This window comes from Euprymna scolopes, chromosome 42, assembly GCF_053919585.1.
Source record: "Euprymna scolopes isolate OS-2025 chromosome 42, ASM5391958v1, whole genome shotgun sequence".
Classification (NCBI taxonomy): Eukaryota; Metazoa; Mollusca; class Cephalopoda; order Sepiida; family Sepiolidae; genus Euprymna; species Euprymna scolopes.
In genome coordinates, this window is record NC_136523.1 from 28,508,863 (window position 1) to 28,528,652 (window position 19,790).

The following is a 19,790-nucleotide window of genomic DNA, read 5'->3' on the forward strand; positions in this document are numbered from 1 at the left end:
TTAAACTATATCCAGTGGTGAGGCCCCAGCTTGCGGGCTTTGGGGAGTGTGGAGCCACCCTTTAATTACCATTGCTCCCAGGTCCACTCTGACCCGGAGTGGTAGTACCAGTTAGTGTTCCAACTATGGGTTAAATAGAAACCAACTTGAAAACAACAAATATATTCTATTAAAAAATTTTTCTTCAAAATCTTTGGATTCAGCATTAAATAACCCGAAAAGGGTTGATATGCCGTAAAACAAAAACAACCAACCAACCCTTTGTTTTGGTTTGCATTCAAGGAGGGACAACTCTTTATTCTTTTCATAATTGGTGCATTATTACTAGGGCTGTGACAACAGCGTATTTTTTTCTTGGTTTTGACTCTTTAGTATATATCAGTTAATATCTTATATGTTTTTATGTAGACGGATGTGGTTCTTGGTTGATTAAGCATGTCTAATCGTGTAGGATATATACCAGAGAATCAAAAGAATGAAAAGAATATTCTGTTGTCACAGCCCTAATTATTATTCGTATACTAGTGGGAGGCACCCTGCCTTGCCTGGTCATAAAATATGCTTAAATATATTTTAATTCATGCAGATTTTATATTTATTATTATAAAGCCAATTCTCTATTGATTATTATATTGTACCTAATATATAGTAATGATTTCAAAAGTTAAAATAAAAAGAAGACTTGAGTACCATCAGCTAGGATCGAAACCAAAACATTTAATGCTTCCGCCGCATTCCCTATTTCGTATTTATTATTACAGAGCTAATTCTCTGTTGAATATTGCATCTAATATATAGCACTGATTTCAGAAGTTTAAAAAAAAAACAAATGACTTTGGGGCCATCGGCTCGAAAAAAAATCAAAACATTTAGTGCTTCCTGCTATTTGAGCTATCGACAGATAAGAAAGATTTAAAATTAAACCACTTCAAGCTATGATTGAATTTGTGCATGTGCAGAAAAAAATAAAAATATGTTGGCAAAGCGGGCTGAACATTTTGCATATCAACTTGCCGACATATTTCTGTACGCGTTATTCATCCAAACAAAGATTTTACTCGTTATAAACCATCCTTTGTGTATGATTCTATTTCTTTTTAATTTCAGTGTTATGTGACCAGTAGTTTAAGAGTTAAGCGGTTAAATATTTTTACACACGCACATACATGTTTTATTTATATAGAAAATACAGGGAAAAAATTTACATAAATTCATCACAATGTTTTTATTTGCATACAATTGTTTCAGCCTACCTCAAACTGAACTTCATGATACACAGAATATTCAAAGTGTATGAAATATCAGTTTTTTAATGCCTGGAAGTTCACCCACTAGGCTAAAATTTTTTGTACATTTTGATATTGGTCCCTTGATTTATGTTTTCAGTGGCGTCCGTTAGTCTGGACTATTGCCAGATAACCGTCCATTAGTTTTTCCTGAAATTTGGCCATAAATTGTATTTCATTAAATAGATGTGCACAGTAAAAAAAAGTTTTTTACAAAAATTCCCGTTGTGCCCCCCAGGGACTCAAAAGAGGTTAAAAGTGCCCCAAAATGGCCAAAAAATGACACATTTTGCCCCATAACTTTTGATCCATCCATTAGATTTTTTAGAAACTTGGCTAAAATGTGGAGCCCATTGTTCTTAATATAAATCCAGTGTGGGTGGCCCTGGCAAAATTCTGGTTCGCGTTCCCAAGGACTTTCAATGCTAAAACGCCTCCTTTTGTGACTCTTTTTTTCATATTTCTCAACAAAAACTTGATATGTTTGACTATATAGTGATTTTTCACGGTGGTCAACTCAAATATACATGTGTTAAGACCTGAAACTGCACTGTTATCCATTTACACTGGGATTCAGCATCCCCAGGGAGGTCAAAAATGCCCCCAAATGACCGAAAATGACACTTTTTGCCTCATAGCGTTTGATCCATCCATTAGATTTTACTGAAACTTGACCAAAATGTGGTCACAAAACTGAAACTTGGCCAAAAGGGGTCACAAATGCCCCAAAATTGCAAAAAATGGCACATTTTATCCCATAACTTTTGCTCCGTCCATTAGATTTTTCTGAAACTTGGCGAAAATGTGAAGGCAACGTTGATCCTTCACACTTTCACATTCATCATTTCTTCACTATTTTTTGTGGCGTCATCTCACATGCAGCACAAGAGGGGGACCATGCATACGCTGCTTGTTCTGTATATTATGAAAATTTATGTGATTGAGGTTGGCTGAAACAATTGTATGCAAATAAAAACTGTCGTTTTGATGAATTTATGTAAATTTGTTCCCTGCATTTGTATAACATTGAATTGAACGAGCTCTACATCTACACCATTGAGCTTTTACAAAAACTTTTGTGCTATAAGAACTTATATTGAAAACAATTTGAAATATTTAAATTCTTTTTAATTCACACAAAAGTTGGGTTAATAGCTCAGTAGTGTATGCATTACTAGAGTTCAAAATATAATAATTTAATTAATGTTCTGATTTGTACTTTAAAAAAAAATGATTGCAATTCTTCAATTCTTTTTGACCATGTTCAAAGCATACACCTTTTTCTTGATAATAAATTCAAGATGTTTTCAATACGAGGAATATTCATCCATATTTTATGTGTAATATCTATTGTTAAATTTTACAAGAATCAGAAGAATATGATTTTACACAAAAGGACTTCCATCTTCACTTTGCTTTACTTGCTTCATACTAAATATAACCCACATAACCCACTCTAACACCAGCAGCTGTGTTCCAAAATCTAATGATCAGTTAATTAGTTTAATAATAAATCTTATACTCCTACTATGCATACTAATATATATATAAACATATGCACATACCGAACTTATGCATATGTACTTGTGCTATATATATATATATATATATATATATATATATATATAGTAGTCCAAGTGTTCCTATTTACAATGCCTCCCCACGGGACAGTTAGACACCAAGGTCGTTTTTTAACGTGGAGAAAAGGAACAGAAATAAAAATTGTCTCAGTCGTGAAGGATTTCTCCTCCACTAACAGAGAACAAGAAATTGAAGTGCAGCATCTGAAGAACAGATACTACACTTTGAGATATTAAATCCTTTATTCATGTTAAAAATACATTGAAAATCAACAATGAACAAAGAACTTGGGCACATGGCCAACTCAACAGATACTACACTTTGATCTTGTCCCGAAGGCCAATGACCTTTGGAGTAGTCCAGGTGTTTCGGGGTGTGTGTGTTGAGCAAAAAAAAAAAAAAAAAAGTGGTAGTAGACAGGCAGGCTTGAACCCGTACCGCGAAGGAGGAAAAGAACCTGGAAAAAAAAAGGTGACATCTTTGCCATTGTGTCCATTGCCAAATTGGAAGTGATGTAGGTTTAAATTAAGGCTAGTCAATCGAAAGGATGGGATGACTTTCGAAAATATTGGTGACAAAAGCAACCCCTCTCTGTAGAAAAGTGCTCAGTTGAGGTTAAAGGAATTAATGTTTTTTGCCAATTTTTTGATATTTGTCTTCTGAACTTCAAAATGATACTGATCTTGTGAAAATCTGTTGCCTCTGTCGAAAGTTTTAAGCAGACATGCATACATACATTTAAACAGACAGGTGAGATTGATATTATATATATATATATATATATATATATATATATATATATGATAAGAATAATGGAAATATTATTCCAACAAAATAGAAAGCAAAAAAAGGAACAAACCAAGTTATGTGTTCATCAATGTTTCATTTTTATTTCAAACTCTTGAAACTTACGCGAGAAACACTCATCTAGCTGAAACCACTATCAATAATTTCCCCCACTCTTTATATGTGCCTAAACCTAAATGTAGATTCTATGAACAAAGTTTCTTTCTTAGAACTGCACACTTATGGAACTCTCTTCCATTTGCCTGCTTTCCAGCTGACTGTAATATGGTCGTCTTCAAGTCCAACGTAAACAAGTTCTTTATGAGCCGTTCTCCTTAAGTAATCCAATTTACCAAATTTCCACTACTAACAGTTACTACGACATTGTCCCATTGACCACTGTACACTTATTAACCCTTATCCTCGAGTGGCCGCTGGACTTGATAAGTGGTGACTCTTTTGTAAAAAAAAAAAGGATATGCAAAATGAAAAGAAATGAAAGGATATGCAGTGGTCAACCTAAAAATTGTGCTCTTAATCACATCCTCATAAATACAAAATCAAAAAATTAAAAGCATCAAATCGAAAGTGTCTGTTAAATCCTGTAATGGAAGTTGTTGGTATTCGGCAGGTAAAAAGATCCAACGCATATTGTAATAAATCCAAGGAAGCTGGTAACAATCCAATATATACATATTTTCCGAACGCGTATTGTAATAAATCCAAGGATTTGAAGGTCAATATTCTCTTTTTGCTGTATCAATATCCAATTTCCCTTATCCTATGTAGGTAAAATGATTTAAAAACTTTAAAAACATTTATTTTCTATGTTTATTACCTTTAGCAAATCAGGTGCAAACCTTTTATAATATTTGCTAATATTTTCTTCCGAGGAAATGTATAAACATCAAAAACTCATGGGTTAAGGAAATATATTTTACTATACTGTATTCTTTGTAACTTTTTCAAATCACAAATTTTAAATTCGTAAATTATGATTTATTTGCTCTCTCTAGTATATTTGAGCAATTTTATTTAGCTGGGATAGTCTTATATAAAATATTACATCCAATAATATTTTGTAAGACCGATAATCACTGGATTTGCACACCAGTAAATTTATTGTATTTCATTATTCTGAATAATTTATATATATATATATATATATATATATATATATATATAATGTATGTATATATCCGATCCCACATTTTGCTAATTCCTACCCTCTGATGAGAAGGAAAGTATTTCTTCGAAACGCCGCGGATTAAGGACTATCCACTTTTCAGATTAAATATGTTTTTAACTCTTTTTCAAAGTGTTTTTAACATGTTTCATTAACTGTTTGCTCTTATATATATAAATATATTTATATATATATATATATATATATATATATATATATATTATTATAAGCTCTATCTCCCATTTGGTTTTATCGAGCTTTTACATCTGGTTGAGATTACTTTATAAATATTTATTCTTTAATATTTATAATATACTTTAGTTTTACCGTCTTGGATCATTTTGGTAAACTTAACTGTAATTTTTATATATATATATATATTTAGGCAGCATTTTTTCTCTATGGCATATTTCATTAAATAAAATAGACGTTTTTGTCTATTAATTTTATTTTTTATCCTTTCCAACTGCCGAATAACAGTCTTCACTTCTGGCAGAAACTGGTTGATATAATCACCATATCTATCATAAAATAAAAATATGAAGGGAAAGTACAGAATAGTTAACAGAAATCCCTCCTAATGTTAAGAACACTTTTCTAAATAGTACTTTATGTAGAAACTCATTATTGAGATGGGACGGGCTTTGTGAACTATTCTGTTCTTATTTTGCATACCAATTGTCGGTTCTTTTTAATCTTTTATGAAGATTCCAAATAGCATTGACAGTGGACACATGCAAATGAGGTTTGATTTATCAAAATCTTGTCTGACAATTTTCAAGCAATTACAAAAAAAAAACGTTTGAAAAAATATTTAAAAAGATTTACTTTTATAATATACGCCCCCATCCCAAGCGTACTTTTACAGTTTGCAAAATATATATGGACATTATACAGAGGGGGTACAGTTATTTGAAAATTTTTAAAAATTGTTAAATCTTTAATCTAATGTTTAGAAAATTTTAAAAAATCGGAATCAATAATTGTATCAGAATCGGAAAAGGTTTTGGAATCGTCCCATCACTAATAGTAATGCAGGTAAGATTTGTATCCACAGTTAAAACTCAGATGTTAATATAATAGTGCTTGATAGTGAATAGAACTATTTATATAATGGTTTTATTTATCAAAATATTAGGCTACACATCATGACATGTTTCAACTGGAGTTTTTGTAGACGCCGTATCTTTAACTTATGAAGCCATTTAATTGTGGATCTAGATTCATCTTATGCCTGTCAATACATCTCATCTGGAATTTATTTTTCCTAAATGATCAACCATATGATAGCAGGGTTTGCAAAGGTCTTGAATTTTTGTCTCTGACTTGAAGAGGCCTTATTTCTGTTATTACCTTAAAAAGGCCTTGGAAATATGAGAAATGTCTTGAAAAGGGGCTTGAAAATCATATTCTTTATGTTCAGTAAACGTTTGGCGGAATATTTTTAACAAAATCGAAATAAGTATTATTAAAATATATTATAAATACTAAAAATAAAATCGAAATAAATACTATCAAAATATATTTTAAATATTGAAAATAAAATCGAAATAAATATTAAAATATATTTTAAATACTAAAAATCGAAATAAGTACTATCAAAATATATTTTAAATAGTAAAAATAAAATCGAAATAAATACTATTAAAATATATTTTAAATACTATCAAAATATATTTTAAATACTAAAAATAAAATTGAAATAAATACATTTTTTCATGCGCAGAAATTAAAAAAAAAATCTCCAAGTTGAAGCGAACATTTTGCATTTCAGCTTGCTGACATATTTCTGCACGCGTTATCCATCCATCCAAACAAAGATTTTACTTGTTATGAATCATCATTTCCTGCAAATTTTAGTGTTATGTGATCAATAGTTTATAAGATTATCGGTTAAATATTTACACACAGACATCTACTGTTTTATTTATATAGATTATTATTATTACTCTTTATTAACTTGTAATAATAGTTTTTTTTTAAATCTAATTCTTTAATTTTTACTATGTAGTTAATAGGGCTAGGACAGCAGCATATTCTTTTAATTGTTTTGACTCTCGAGTGTGTATTCCTTGATATCTTATATGCTTTTATATAGTGATGTAGTTCTCGGTTGATTAACTATGTCTGTGTCGTATGTATAGTCGAGTCAAAACAATGAAACGAATATGCTGTTGTCAGAGTTAAATCAGTTAAATAAGTAAGAGTTTCGAAAACCATAATTTGTATATCGTAAAATTTATAAAAAATAAAAACTTACTGGCACACAAAATGTATTTGTATTTATATAAATATTATAAGAATGTGTGCGTGTGTGTGCGCACACACCCACACACACACACACACACATATATATATATATATATATATATATATGTATATATATAATGAGAAAATGTGTTTTGCCATGTTAATTTCAATTGACCAGACAACTTCATTTTCCCACCACTTCAACCCATAACGTGTCCAAGTTAAAAATAGATCCCCTCCTTCTCTCTCCACGGCCATCATACCAATAGCCAATGTCTTATTTTAGAAGTTGGAATATCTTAAAGAAATGTTTGCACGTACAATGATTATAATTTGAATGTTTTGGAGGATTATTCATATCATTTGGATTATTCGGACTACTGTTCTCATCACTGTATTCCCAACCTTCTTCACGTGTACTGTGCCGAACTCTGGATTCTTTCAGTGAAACCCTGAAATCTTTCTACCGAATTCTGGAATCTTTCTGTCAAACTTTTTTTTTTTTTAATTCCATTTTCACCCCAAACAAGGCACAGTGCCACTTTGATGTAGAGGGCTACTATCGGGGGACATAAGTTGCAGGGATACTATGTAGGGAGTTGAACAGCGAGATGTCTATTCACATTACACTTGAGCTTCTGCATGTCAGTACAGTTAGGAAAGCAGGAACTCAGAAGGAAGTTTCAAAGTCTAGTATTTCTGGGGAAGAAACTATTGGAGTAGAAGGCTTTCTTACATCTACGGATCTCTACTATGAAGGGGTGGGATTTTGCTGCTTGTCAGGTTTGTCGGGGATATTTATGTCGAAGGGGTACAAGTGCTTGTAGTTCGTCGGAGCATTCACCATTAAAATACTTGTAGAACAGGCAGAAGGATCCAACATTACGTCAATGGGACAGAGGTTGAAGCCTAGATGACAGCTTATAACTTATCAGGTTGGTGACTCTTTTGAACCCTGTCCAGGAGTGAGAGACTAATAGCAGATGCACCAGCCAAAATGTGATAACTGTGCTCCATGCATGGGAGGTCATTTATGAATATTAGAAATAAAAAAGGTCCAAGAATCGACTTTGGATTCTTTTTGTCAAACTCGTGAATCTTCAAATTGCTTACGACTTCTACACAGTCATGGCTGACAGAACGAGAGACTGTTACTCCCATAGATTAAAAGGCCTCTGTTAGAAATTCTGTGCAGATTCCTGAGTTCAACAGAAAGGTTCCCGAGTTTAACAAGATACACTTGAAGATGATTGGAGGTTACATCGATCGAAACGCTGTGAAAAATGACGAGATGTGAACAGAAGTCTGACTTCATTCGATTCTTAAAGATTTGAAAAGTAAACTTTTATTCATAGGGAGTTTACAAAAGTGTTAATTTAAATGTGTCGTGATATGTAAACAAATGTTTTAAAAATAAAACTAGGGTGTGTGTGTGTATATGTATATATATATACACACACACACACTGTAAGCAAATTCAAGACTTCAAAAAAGGTGTTGATAGCATCAAAAGGTGTATTTCATTTCACCTTTTTTGAAGTCTTGATTTTGCATACACAGTATATTAATGCTCAATTATGAAGTGTGATAATTTTGTAGCTTACTTTTTAAGTCATCTCTTTTTGGCTTAAAACTTATTGGTATATGAAAATTTACTGGATTACACGAACTCAGTATATTACATACAAGTCTATATATATATATATATATATATATATAGCCAGTAGAGTTTAGTTTCCTAGAAGTACATCCAATGAAACAACATGTGTCTACCAAAATAGTGCTCAATGAGTGAACAGAGCAGGTATATTAATTTTATTCATACAAACATTAATGGCTACATATGTGCATACATGTTTCTGTAATCACCCACGTTGGGGGATTACGTCTTCAGGCCAAGAATTACCGTCGAAAGTGATATTTCCACCAAATACATTTTTCTATTTCGTTTATCAAGTTAGCATGCAACCTGGGTGGGAGTCATAAAATACAGTAAAATATATATATATAACTACTTCATTTACCCACATAAAATTAATATACGAAAGTATAGATTTATGCATAGACTTTAAGTATTTACTTCAAAAGTGCTCTCAATACGTAGGTAAAGCTAGTTAGTAATTTATATATAATTTATATATATTTTATAAATTACTATATATATAATATATATATATATACTGACAGGACTTGTTAACTAGCGTTGGAAGCATAACACAGATCCAGAACAGAATCATTAAAGGACTCCCCTAGAAAACAAATTAAACTACGGTTGTTGTTGGTGACCACTGCCGTCCTTGGAGATATAGCGGACACCAACGACTGTGGCCCAAATGAAATAATATGGCTTCCACTATTGGGCATTGCTTTCCAGTGATTGTCAGAACCTGCAGGTACTGGCGGATTCTAAAGAAAAAAGCATTTAAGGCAAAAACCTTATCACATACTTATTTGTCATGTCTAAACCAGTATAAGTTTTAAAAAATTACGAAAAAATGATCCGCTAGAAAAATAATAAGTAAAAACAGAAGTTTTCGAAGTTAGGGATTCTCACTGTATATTAACTCATTAGATTAAGCGAAATCAGTGGTAGATAAATGCCTTTTACCAATGTATACTGCAAACATTTTTTTTCTAAACGTAGCTCTAGCACATCTTTTAAATAATAATAAAAAAAAAACATGTAACAAATAAGTGTTTCCGTAGCCAGTGTCTGTAAAGGTGTTTGAAAGCTACATAAGATAGTGGCTATTAGCCTAGATGTATTGAATTAGTATGCAGCATCTGTTGTTGCAAATCTACGATACTTTATTCTAGAGGGATTTCCTGCGGCTACTTTGTTAATACAGAGAATATATATATATATATATATATATATAAAGTGAACGTGTCTGTGTACATTTTCTTTCGAAATAACTTAGTCAATTTTAAGTCTACAGACTCGAAATTTGATATACAGGGTATTGAGATTTGGGAAAATCTATGTGATTGGTTTTCGGCCAAAAATTTGGCTGTTAAGGGGTCAAAATTTAACGATTTGACCTTTGAGAACTCTTCCAAACTCCTCCCACAATTGGTGGTCTAAACACTTGAAATTTTACATATAGGTCCCTTGGACATGGATCTAAAATAATAACTCGATTTAAACCCAAAACAATAAATGTTAAGGGGTCATAATAGGGGTCAAATTAAAAAAATTGACTTTTTTTTTTTTTTTTTTTTTTTTGCTCAGCATATACCTCCAAACACCCGGGCAACTCCGGGCTGAAAAGCTAGTATATATATATATATATATATATATATATATATATTAATGTTGGGACGATTCCTAATTTTTATACGATTCCGATTCCAGGAAAATATTGATTAACGATTCCGATACCAAGTACGATTCCGATTCCGATTCCTAGGGAATTATTGTTTTGAAATATACCAGGTAGTTTTATACTTATGGTCGGTAGTTCCCAAATATGTTCCCTAACTTTGGAAGAGATATTTTATGTCTACACCGTCGTGTTTTGGTTTAAATAAAATTATTATATAGTAAACTAAACGGAAAACTTAGCAAAATTTATTTTAGAGAAAATTTATTTTACTTAATTGGAATACAGAAAAAAAACTCAAAGAAAATAGAATTTATCCTTCAGAGAAAAAACAAATAAAATAGAATTTATATAACAGAACAAAAACAAGAAAATTAGAGAATAAATACACACGATTCATTATTTTGGTCCTCATAATTAACAGATTTAATGAATTAAATAAAAAAATATAGCGGAAGAGAAAGAAAATATATACTAATTATATATAAAAAAGATAAATATTTAATTTAATAATTTATAAATGAACGTGCGTAATGAAAAAAAAATAACAATATACCATGTGACATGGCGCCGTAGATACAAAATAACCTTTCCAAAGTTAACGACCATATATGAGAAATACTATTAATCGAAGGTTTTTGTGTTTCATACCAAAAAGGTAGGTATAGCGAAAAGTTACAATTAAAGGAATTTCAAAAACGATTTTTTATTTGGCTATTGATAGTTGTATTTATGACGGCAGTTCTTCAGACCTCCATAATTCACAAGGAGTAGTTAACACCTATTATTTTTTCTTACTTTTTCATTGCTTTTACACATTGTTTCTAACGTGAAGAATAAGTTTAGCCAAACTAATTTTGAAATAGGGTATATCAAAGGAACACATATAAAAATGATACCACTATAAAAAACAAATGAAATACTAGAGAAAATTGAGCAAACATAATTACCAAAATTACAGAAAAAGATTAAAAAAAAAAAAATGGTGAATTTTGTTGAGTGAAATTAATTATTGAAAGAAAATTAATTGAATTAATAGAAATGTTAAATAAAAAAAATGTCACATTTCAATATTTTTTTAATAATTAAATTCTCAGGGTTGTCGAATTTAAAAATTAAGTGAGTTTTTTTTTTTATTAGACTTCTTTCGAAGCTTGTTACCTTGAAAAATACATTTAAAACCCTGTTTTTTTTTTTTAAATAAATTGAAAAATAAACGCAATTAAAAAAATTTAATTGATAATTGAAAGTTTAAAAACATATTAAACATTGAAAAATTACTTATTTCACAAATTAACGTCCAATAAAGTAGATCCAGTCTTCATACAAAAATTTGGTTATAATAAATATATCTTTCCCAAACTTAAAAATTAAATTTTTTTTTTTTTTTTTTTTTTTTTTTGAGAGAGAGAGAGAGAGAGAGAGCTTTAAAATCGCCGGGGAGTGCCGCCTAAAATTTTAAAGAAGTAAATTTTAGGAGTTTAGTGTCTTTCAAAGACGGTTATCATAATTTATTATCATCATTTAATTTCCTTTTTTCCTCCCCCCCCCACACCTTTCCACGTGGTTCAGTAGTTAACCAGTGCTCCTGTTGCTGTCAGTCAGCTATCTTTACCTAAGTTTTAATTTCTAGTTAAAAGAATTTTTCATGAATAGAATCAGCATTTTTAAAAATTATTTTTTTAGTTGTATATATTGTATTTACTCTTTGAAGTTAAGGAGGGTTAAAAAAATTGGTGACACCTAGATGGTGACGTAGGCAAAAAAAAAAAGAAAAAAAAAGACACTGCTATTTCGACCCTCACTAATAAAACTGCTCTGAGTGACTAGTTTGTAATTTTTTGTTCCTTTTCTTTTTTATTTGGCTCCTCCAATTTATTTGGATGCTTCATAGTTAAATGTTTTAACATGTTGGTTGTGGTCATGTTAGATGGCTTTATTCCTCACGATATTTTAATTTGACAGACTTTGCAAATGGCTTTCAACTCATCATCTTCATCAACTTCAAAAAGTTTCCATGCAAGACTTTTTTTGGACTTTGGCGTTGTGCATTCTATCCCAACCATTATCAATGGACCAGAGGTCATCTCGTCAGCGTCAGACAGGGCCAAACTATTTGCAAAGAACTTTGCAGCTAATTCTACCCTATGCGACGAAGGCCATCAACTCCCCATATTTCCTCCTACAACACAGAACAAGCTAGGTAACATACAAATATCCGTGCATGAGGTCGCCAAGCTAATCAAGAACCTAGATTCTAATAAAGCAACTGGCCCTGATGGCATCCCAATTATAGTGTTAAAAAAGTTTCAACCAGAACTTGCTCCCATACTTACGAAATTATTTAAGCGCTGCCTTAAGGAGAAGTGCTTTCCAACTCCCTGGAAGACCTCATCAGTTTGCCCTGTATTTAAGAATTCAGATGATAAGTCCTCTCCCTCTCAGTACAGACCAATAAGTCTCCTGTGTGTTATGAGTAAGTTGCTGGAATCCATATTAAATAGAGAAATAGTCAACCACCTCAGCAGGAATAACCTTCTTAGTGACACACAATATGGTTTCCGCTCTGCAAGATCTACCACAGATGTGCTGACGGTTATATCCCACAGGATTAGTGAATCTCTTGACAAAGGCTTCCTTTCTAGGGCAATAGCTCTCGACATATCAAAGGCCTTCGACAAGGTATGGCATAAGGGTCTACTTCACAAGATTTCCAGCTACGGTATAACTGGAAATGTTTTCTCAATCATTAAATCATTTCTCTCCGATAGGCTCATAAGAGTAGTGGTAGATGGACAAAAATCGGAGGCCTGCAATATAAATGCTGGAGTCCCTCAATGGTCAATCCTGAGCCCAACTCTCTTTCTGATCTACATCAATGACCTCCCTAAACACATACTTAAATCATTCGTTGACATCTATGCTGATGACACGACCATCTACGGCAACACATCAAAGGCTGTAAATGACAAAGTTCTCTTGGATTCTCTCTCCTCTGATCTCGAGCGCGTGGTTCAGTGGGGGAAGATGTGGCTGGTTACCTTTAATGCATCCAAAACCAAACTCCTATCCTTACATCATCAACGCTCTGATCCCCAGCTGGCATCAATTGTGATGGATGGCTCTCGTCTGGGTGAGGCCCCGTGTTTTGACAAGCTTCTGGGCTTGACCTTTACTCCTGATCTGAAATGGAACACGTACATCAAGTCTGTTGCCAAGGTCGCTGGAAAGATGGTGGGATCCTTCTACCGCTCCAGAAGATATCTCACTACTGATGCAATTCTCTATCTATATAAAAGCCAAGTACGTCCAAGGATGGAATACTGTTGCCATATCTGGGCAGGAGCTGCCAAAAACAGCCTATCATGCCTTGACAGAGTACAAAATAGACTTTGTGGTTTAGTGGTGGATGCTCTTTTCTCTACCCTGCAACCTCTCTCCCACAGAAGAGACGTTGCGAGCCTATCCTTGTTTTATCATTATTTTCATGGCAGGTGCTCGTCTGAACTCCAATCCCTGGTCCCCCTTCGCCAATCTTTCACAAAAAACACCCGTCTAGCTGAATCCACTGTGAAAAATTTCCCCCACTCTATATCTGTGCCTAAATAAAAACGCGGATTCCATGAACAAAGCTTCTTTCTTAGAACTGCACGCCTGTGGAACTCTGTTCCGTCTGCCTGCTTCCCTCCGGACTACAACTTGGATGTCTTCAAGTCCAATGTTAACAAAATCCTAATGAACCGCCCCTTAATTTAAACACTGTATCAAATCTCCACACTAACGCAATGTACTTGCAATAACCCTTATCCCTGAGCGGCTTCCGGGCCTTGATAAGTGGTGATCACTGTGTAAAAAAAAAATTTTAAAAAATCCGCTAAAAAAGACAAAAAGAAAAAAATATCAAGGGATGGGGCGGTAAATTGTACCAACCGGTAGTTAACAAAAAAAAACTTATAGAATTTAATTTTTGAAACCAATGTATAAAAGTTTACATAATGAAATGCAAATATGCATTTTCTTTTGAATTTTTTTTTGGTTGACTGTGTTCAATTCACACATGGTTGATGCGGTTCAATATTGCTAAACTATAAGTCTTAAGTAAAATTCTATTTATAAATACTTTTTAAAATGAAATTATTTAATTAATCGTAAATATTATTTAGACATAAAAATTAATTTTAAAAATATATATATTAATTTCTTTTTCGTTCGGCAAAAAACTGCGCAAAACACTTTTAATTTTCAATTTAAAATTCTAGAAAAAAGATTATATTATTCTGCTTTTAATATAATCAAATTCAGGGTTTTATCTTTCTGGAGAAAAAAATTTAAAAAAATGGATTTTATTTCAATGAAATTAAAAAAAAAAAAAAAACTTGACTGAATTACCCTTGAATTAACGAAGGGGTTATTTAATAATTTTAGGTTTGGAAGAGATAGGTATGGGGTCGATTTTTTTGAAACTTCAAAACGAGCCGACTACTGTGAAAACTTTGCGAAATAATACAACGTGATCAATTTCATTTTAGAGATATTTCTTTCAAAAGCCTTCTTTTAAAAAAAGAAAAAAAAAGTATATTGTTCTATTAAACCGTTTACTGTTTAAATAATTTGACTTTGCTCGTTTTATCTGAAGAAAATATAAGTTGAAAAAGCATTTTCATTCAGTATTAGAAGATTTATCAGTAAAAAAAAAAAAACAATCGCCAAAAAGATAAGCGTTTTTTTTTATTTTTACTCGCAATGTAGAGACCTGAGTACTTCTTTTCAAGTTAACTCTTTTGTAGTTTTGATTACAATAGATCTGAATGAATGAACCTTGTAAGGGAGGGGCACTAAGCATTGCCCTGTTAATAATGAATTTCTTTGGTTTCTTTTTATAACATGCTACATTTCTCTCTTGCGGTTAGAAATATCAGGATTTTTTTTTCTTTTTTTCAACATCAGACTAAAAGAATCGTAATGAAGGAATCGGAAAATTAAGGTATTTTTTAACGATGCGATTCCGATTCCGATACCTCCCAAAATACACGATTCTTACGATTAACGATTCCGATTCCGATTAATCGTCCCACCACTAATATATATATATATATATATATATAGTTTTATAAATGTTTATTTTTGAAATATTGTTAATTTCAATGTATACCGTTTTTGTTTAGCGGGTTGAGAATCTTTGATTCCAATATTTTTTCCTATTCTGATACAATTACCGATTCCTTATTAAATTACCGATTCCAATTCTTTATAAATCTCTAAATGTTTAGCTTTAAAGTGGTTATTGTTCATGATTACCGTAAAAACATGTGCAGATATTTTCTCAATGTATGTGAGTGATGAGCTATCGATTTTAGTTTAACTAATAGTTTAAAATTAATATATATTCATTATTTTAGCAGCAGGAGAATTTTTTTATAGAAAATCAAATTAAAAAAAAAAGCCAATTAAAAGAATTGTTCTTAGCATTGGAAAATAGGCACAAATTTTTTGATTCTGACACCACAAAAGGTTCTGATTTTTTTTTTTATTCCCGATTCCAATTCAGATTAATCATCCCAACATTAAAATATGTATATATATGTGTGTGTGTGTGATTAAAATATATATATATTATATAATATATATATATATATATATAATGTGTGTGTGTGTGTGTGTGTGATTAAAATGTGTGTGTGTGATTAAAAAAAAAATATATATGTGTGTGTGTGATTAAAATATATATATATATATATATATATATATATATTAATCACACACACACACATATTTTAATCACACACACACACACACACACACACACACACACACATTTTAATAACACTTCGAAACTCCGCGGATTAAGGACTATCCACTTGTGCTTCCTTTTTAAAATTAAATATGTTTTTAACTCTTTTTCAAGATGTTTTTTAACATGTTTTATTAATCATTTGTTCATATATATATATATATATATGCATATATATATACTAGCAAAAGTACCCGTTGTTGACTGGCTTCAAAAGCAGCCTACAGAAAATGGACTCTGATTTATGAAAGTATGATAGGTTATGAAAAGGAAGGGTTGTAAAGAGATAGCTTCAAATTTGGTGGTATCAAAACCAAAGCAAAATATGATGAAAGTAAAAATAAAATAGATAAACCCTCTAATTTATTATACCATACCTGTTCACACTGAAACACTTATCACAATATTATGTGGATCTATATTAAAAAAAACCTGGTTAAACTTTGTGACATATTTCCATTCTATGGAGGTCAGGCGCGAACGAACACCCCATAATTTTATTATACCATATTTTTTCAAACTGAAACATAATTATCAAAGTATACTTACGCAGATAGATTTTAAGTCTTTATTAAAGTTTGTGCCTATGTCCATTCTATGGAGGCCAGGCGCGAACACAGACCCCACAATTTTATTATATCATCCCTATTTAAGTTAAAACATACTTATCAAAGTATTCTTATGTACATCTATATCAAAAACATTTGTAAACTTTTTTTTTTTTTTTTAATTTTTAAATTTTTTTATTTCCATACTTTGTGGACCAGGCGCGAATGCAGACCCCACAATTTTAATGAACCACCGTTCTGCCAGATCAAACATACCCATTCCTGTGTCTCGATACATCTGCTATCATTATATGTAATCAGTTTTTTAAAATAGTCAACCATATAGGAGCCTATTCGTGAGCAGACACACACACACACACACACACACACACACACACAATCAGCTTTATATTATAGATAATGATTATATATATATATATATATATATACAGTCCTGGTGAAAATCATAAGACCACTTAAGAAAGTAAGTGTTTATGCATATTATCAAATGTTTAATCAAACAAATGGTTGAAACCATTGCTAAAAGGGAAAATATGATGGAAAAAAATGAAATCTTGTTTCATTCGAAACCTTAACCCTGATCTAATAATTATTTTTTAAAAAACAAACATTTTCACCTGGTCAAAATGACGAGAATTATTCACATTGTGTTGGTTTTCATCTTCCTTTCAGGATGCTTCAACTATTTTCCGTTTTATTTCTAATATCGATTTATTGTGTAAATATAGACTAATATTTACTAATGCCATGTGTTTATTGTGCTTTAACAAAAAAATAATAACTGATGTAAGTATTTACTTTAATAACTCTGACAAAAATTGTATCCATCTCTATTTTTATTTGTTTTTTTCACACTTGATGTAAATAAATCTAGACGTGACGCGCGTTTGCAAATCGTAGATATTACAATCTACACGCTATATAAAAAGTTCCAAGAAATAGTAACGCCACGGAGACCCCCCCCCCAAAAAAAAAAACCTTTGCTGGATATAAAAAAAATGTGCATGCACATTTTGCCTTTTATATATATAGACTAGCGGGGGTACCCTGCGTTGCCCGGGTGTTTGGAGGTGTGTGTGTGTGTGTTAAAAAAAAAGTTAAAAGAAAAAAAAATGTTTTAGTAGGAAGGTAGGATTGAACCCCAAAGCCTTGACGCGAAAGTGAAAACGAAAAGGAAAAAAAAAAGCCAACCATCTAATCATCTCAACCACGAGGGCAGAGGAGCGTGTTAAATAAATAAAGTCAAAGAGGTTTGATGGACAGGTGGTCACTTAATGAGGTCATCGCGGGAGCATTACGATGACGTAGCAGTTTTTTTATTTACTGCAGGGCACTATTTTGGCGTTTGTTTACTTTGTTTCAATGTGGGGCACTTTTGGCTTCCCCAAGATGATGGTGGAGGGGGGGGCAGCTCCCCATTTAAAGGGGATTGTCCTAATTGAATAGCAATTCTCTGATATAAGGGGAAACTCTGCATTGATCAAAGCTGATTGCTTTTGGACATTCCCGGCGATCATGCCAGGAACGATGTCTTAAGCTTCGTTTTGCTTTTATTATACGAAAAAGCTCAATCCACACGCGGCGATCGGAAAATGTGGAATATTTAGCTTTTCAAACTCGGGCAAATTAAATAGACAGGCGACCCCCATTGTTAACTCGTAGATATTATGATTTAGATGTGATATAAAAAGTTTTAAGAATAAGAAGCTCAGCAAAAAAAGCCTTTCACGGATATACACGAAAATGCACACACTCACACACATTTTACTTTTTATATATATAGATGACCTACTCATAGTGTTCTACAATGGTTCAATACATTACGTTTCTAAATTGATATTTAATTGAATTCTTCAATATTGATATTTTATTGATTTATCATTACTCTGTGTGATTCCTTATCCAACATTGTCTTAAAAATTGTATTGGCATCACTTAAAAAAAAAAAAAAATCAACATTGTTTTAAAAATTGTATTGGCATCACTTTTAAAAAAAAATTAATATTGTCTTAAAAATTGTATTGGTCTCACCTTAAAAAAAAAATTCAAAATTGTATTGGTATCACCTTAAAAAAATTCAACATTGTCTTCAAAATTGTATTGGCATTACCTTAAAAAGAAAATTCAATATTGTCTTTAAAATTGTATTCAAAATTGTATACACTATGTACAATGCTTAAAGCAAACTACAACACTCTTTTAATAATAAAAAAAAATTGTTATTTAATAGCTGGTTGAAAGAATATTTATTTCCCTAGTGTTATTTTCCTATATACTTTAATGTTAATATTATAAAATAAAATTTTAAAAAAACTTCTTTTGTATGTCTCTAGGCAACTATGTAGAATGAAAGTTAAGTGTTAGCCAATGAAAATGCTTGAATTATGATGTATGCATAGTGAATATGGAAAAAATTGGTATTAAATTTGTACAATGGATATTGTAATTATTTATAATTTTTTTAAATTGCTGTTGAAAACGATGCTATTTATTGTTGTGCCTCTTCAGATCAGCAATTGCGGACAGGTTCCCAAATGATCTCCAGTCAGCTCTCGTCAACTTTACAGACCTCTATGGTCAGTCCTCGATTCATCTACCCAGCCTGTTCACCTACCTGCCACACCTGTCACGGAATCCAAATGGTATGAAACCTGCCTATAAGCTCTCGCGTAACAGATTTGGAGGTAAGTCCAGTCTTTGTTTTCTCTTTTTTTGTTTTAATGATTTCTTCCCCCACAAAGTGTTAGGAAGTGATTTAATGAAGATAAAAACTTTAACAAATAGTTGATCAACAGAACAAAAGTATATGAAGTGGTGTTAGTACAAAAACAATGGGGAGTAAGTTGTTTCATCAATGCACACAAAAGGGAGCTGAACTAGGATTATTATCTTATTCATCTCTTTCTCCCCAGAGTGTTAGGAAGTGATTTAACAAAGGCGAAAAGCTTAAACAAAAAGAGGAAATAGTTGATCAATAGAACAAAAGTATAGGTTAATATAGGGTAGAACGATAAAATT

At 31.7% G+C, this 19,790-nt stretch overlaps 1 protein-coding gene across 2 annotated transcripts in view; it reads left to right on the forward strand.

Annotated features, from left to right (window-relative positions):
- LOC145266975 (alpha-1,3-mannosyl-glycoprotein 4-beta-N-acetylglucosaminyltransferase A-like) overlaps nt 1-19,790 on the forward strand; it is a 265,602-nt gene that overhangs the window by 212,366 nt on the left and 33,446 nt on the right. For both annotated transcript variants that reach the window (XM_080122814.1, XM_080122813.1), the window contains one exon: nt 19,281-19,456. In XM_080122814.1, the coding sequence (XP_079978940.1) occupies nt 19,281-19,456 (176 nt within the window). The remainder of the gene's footprint in view (nt 1-19,280; nt 19,457-19,790) is intronic.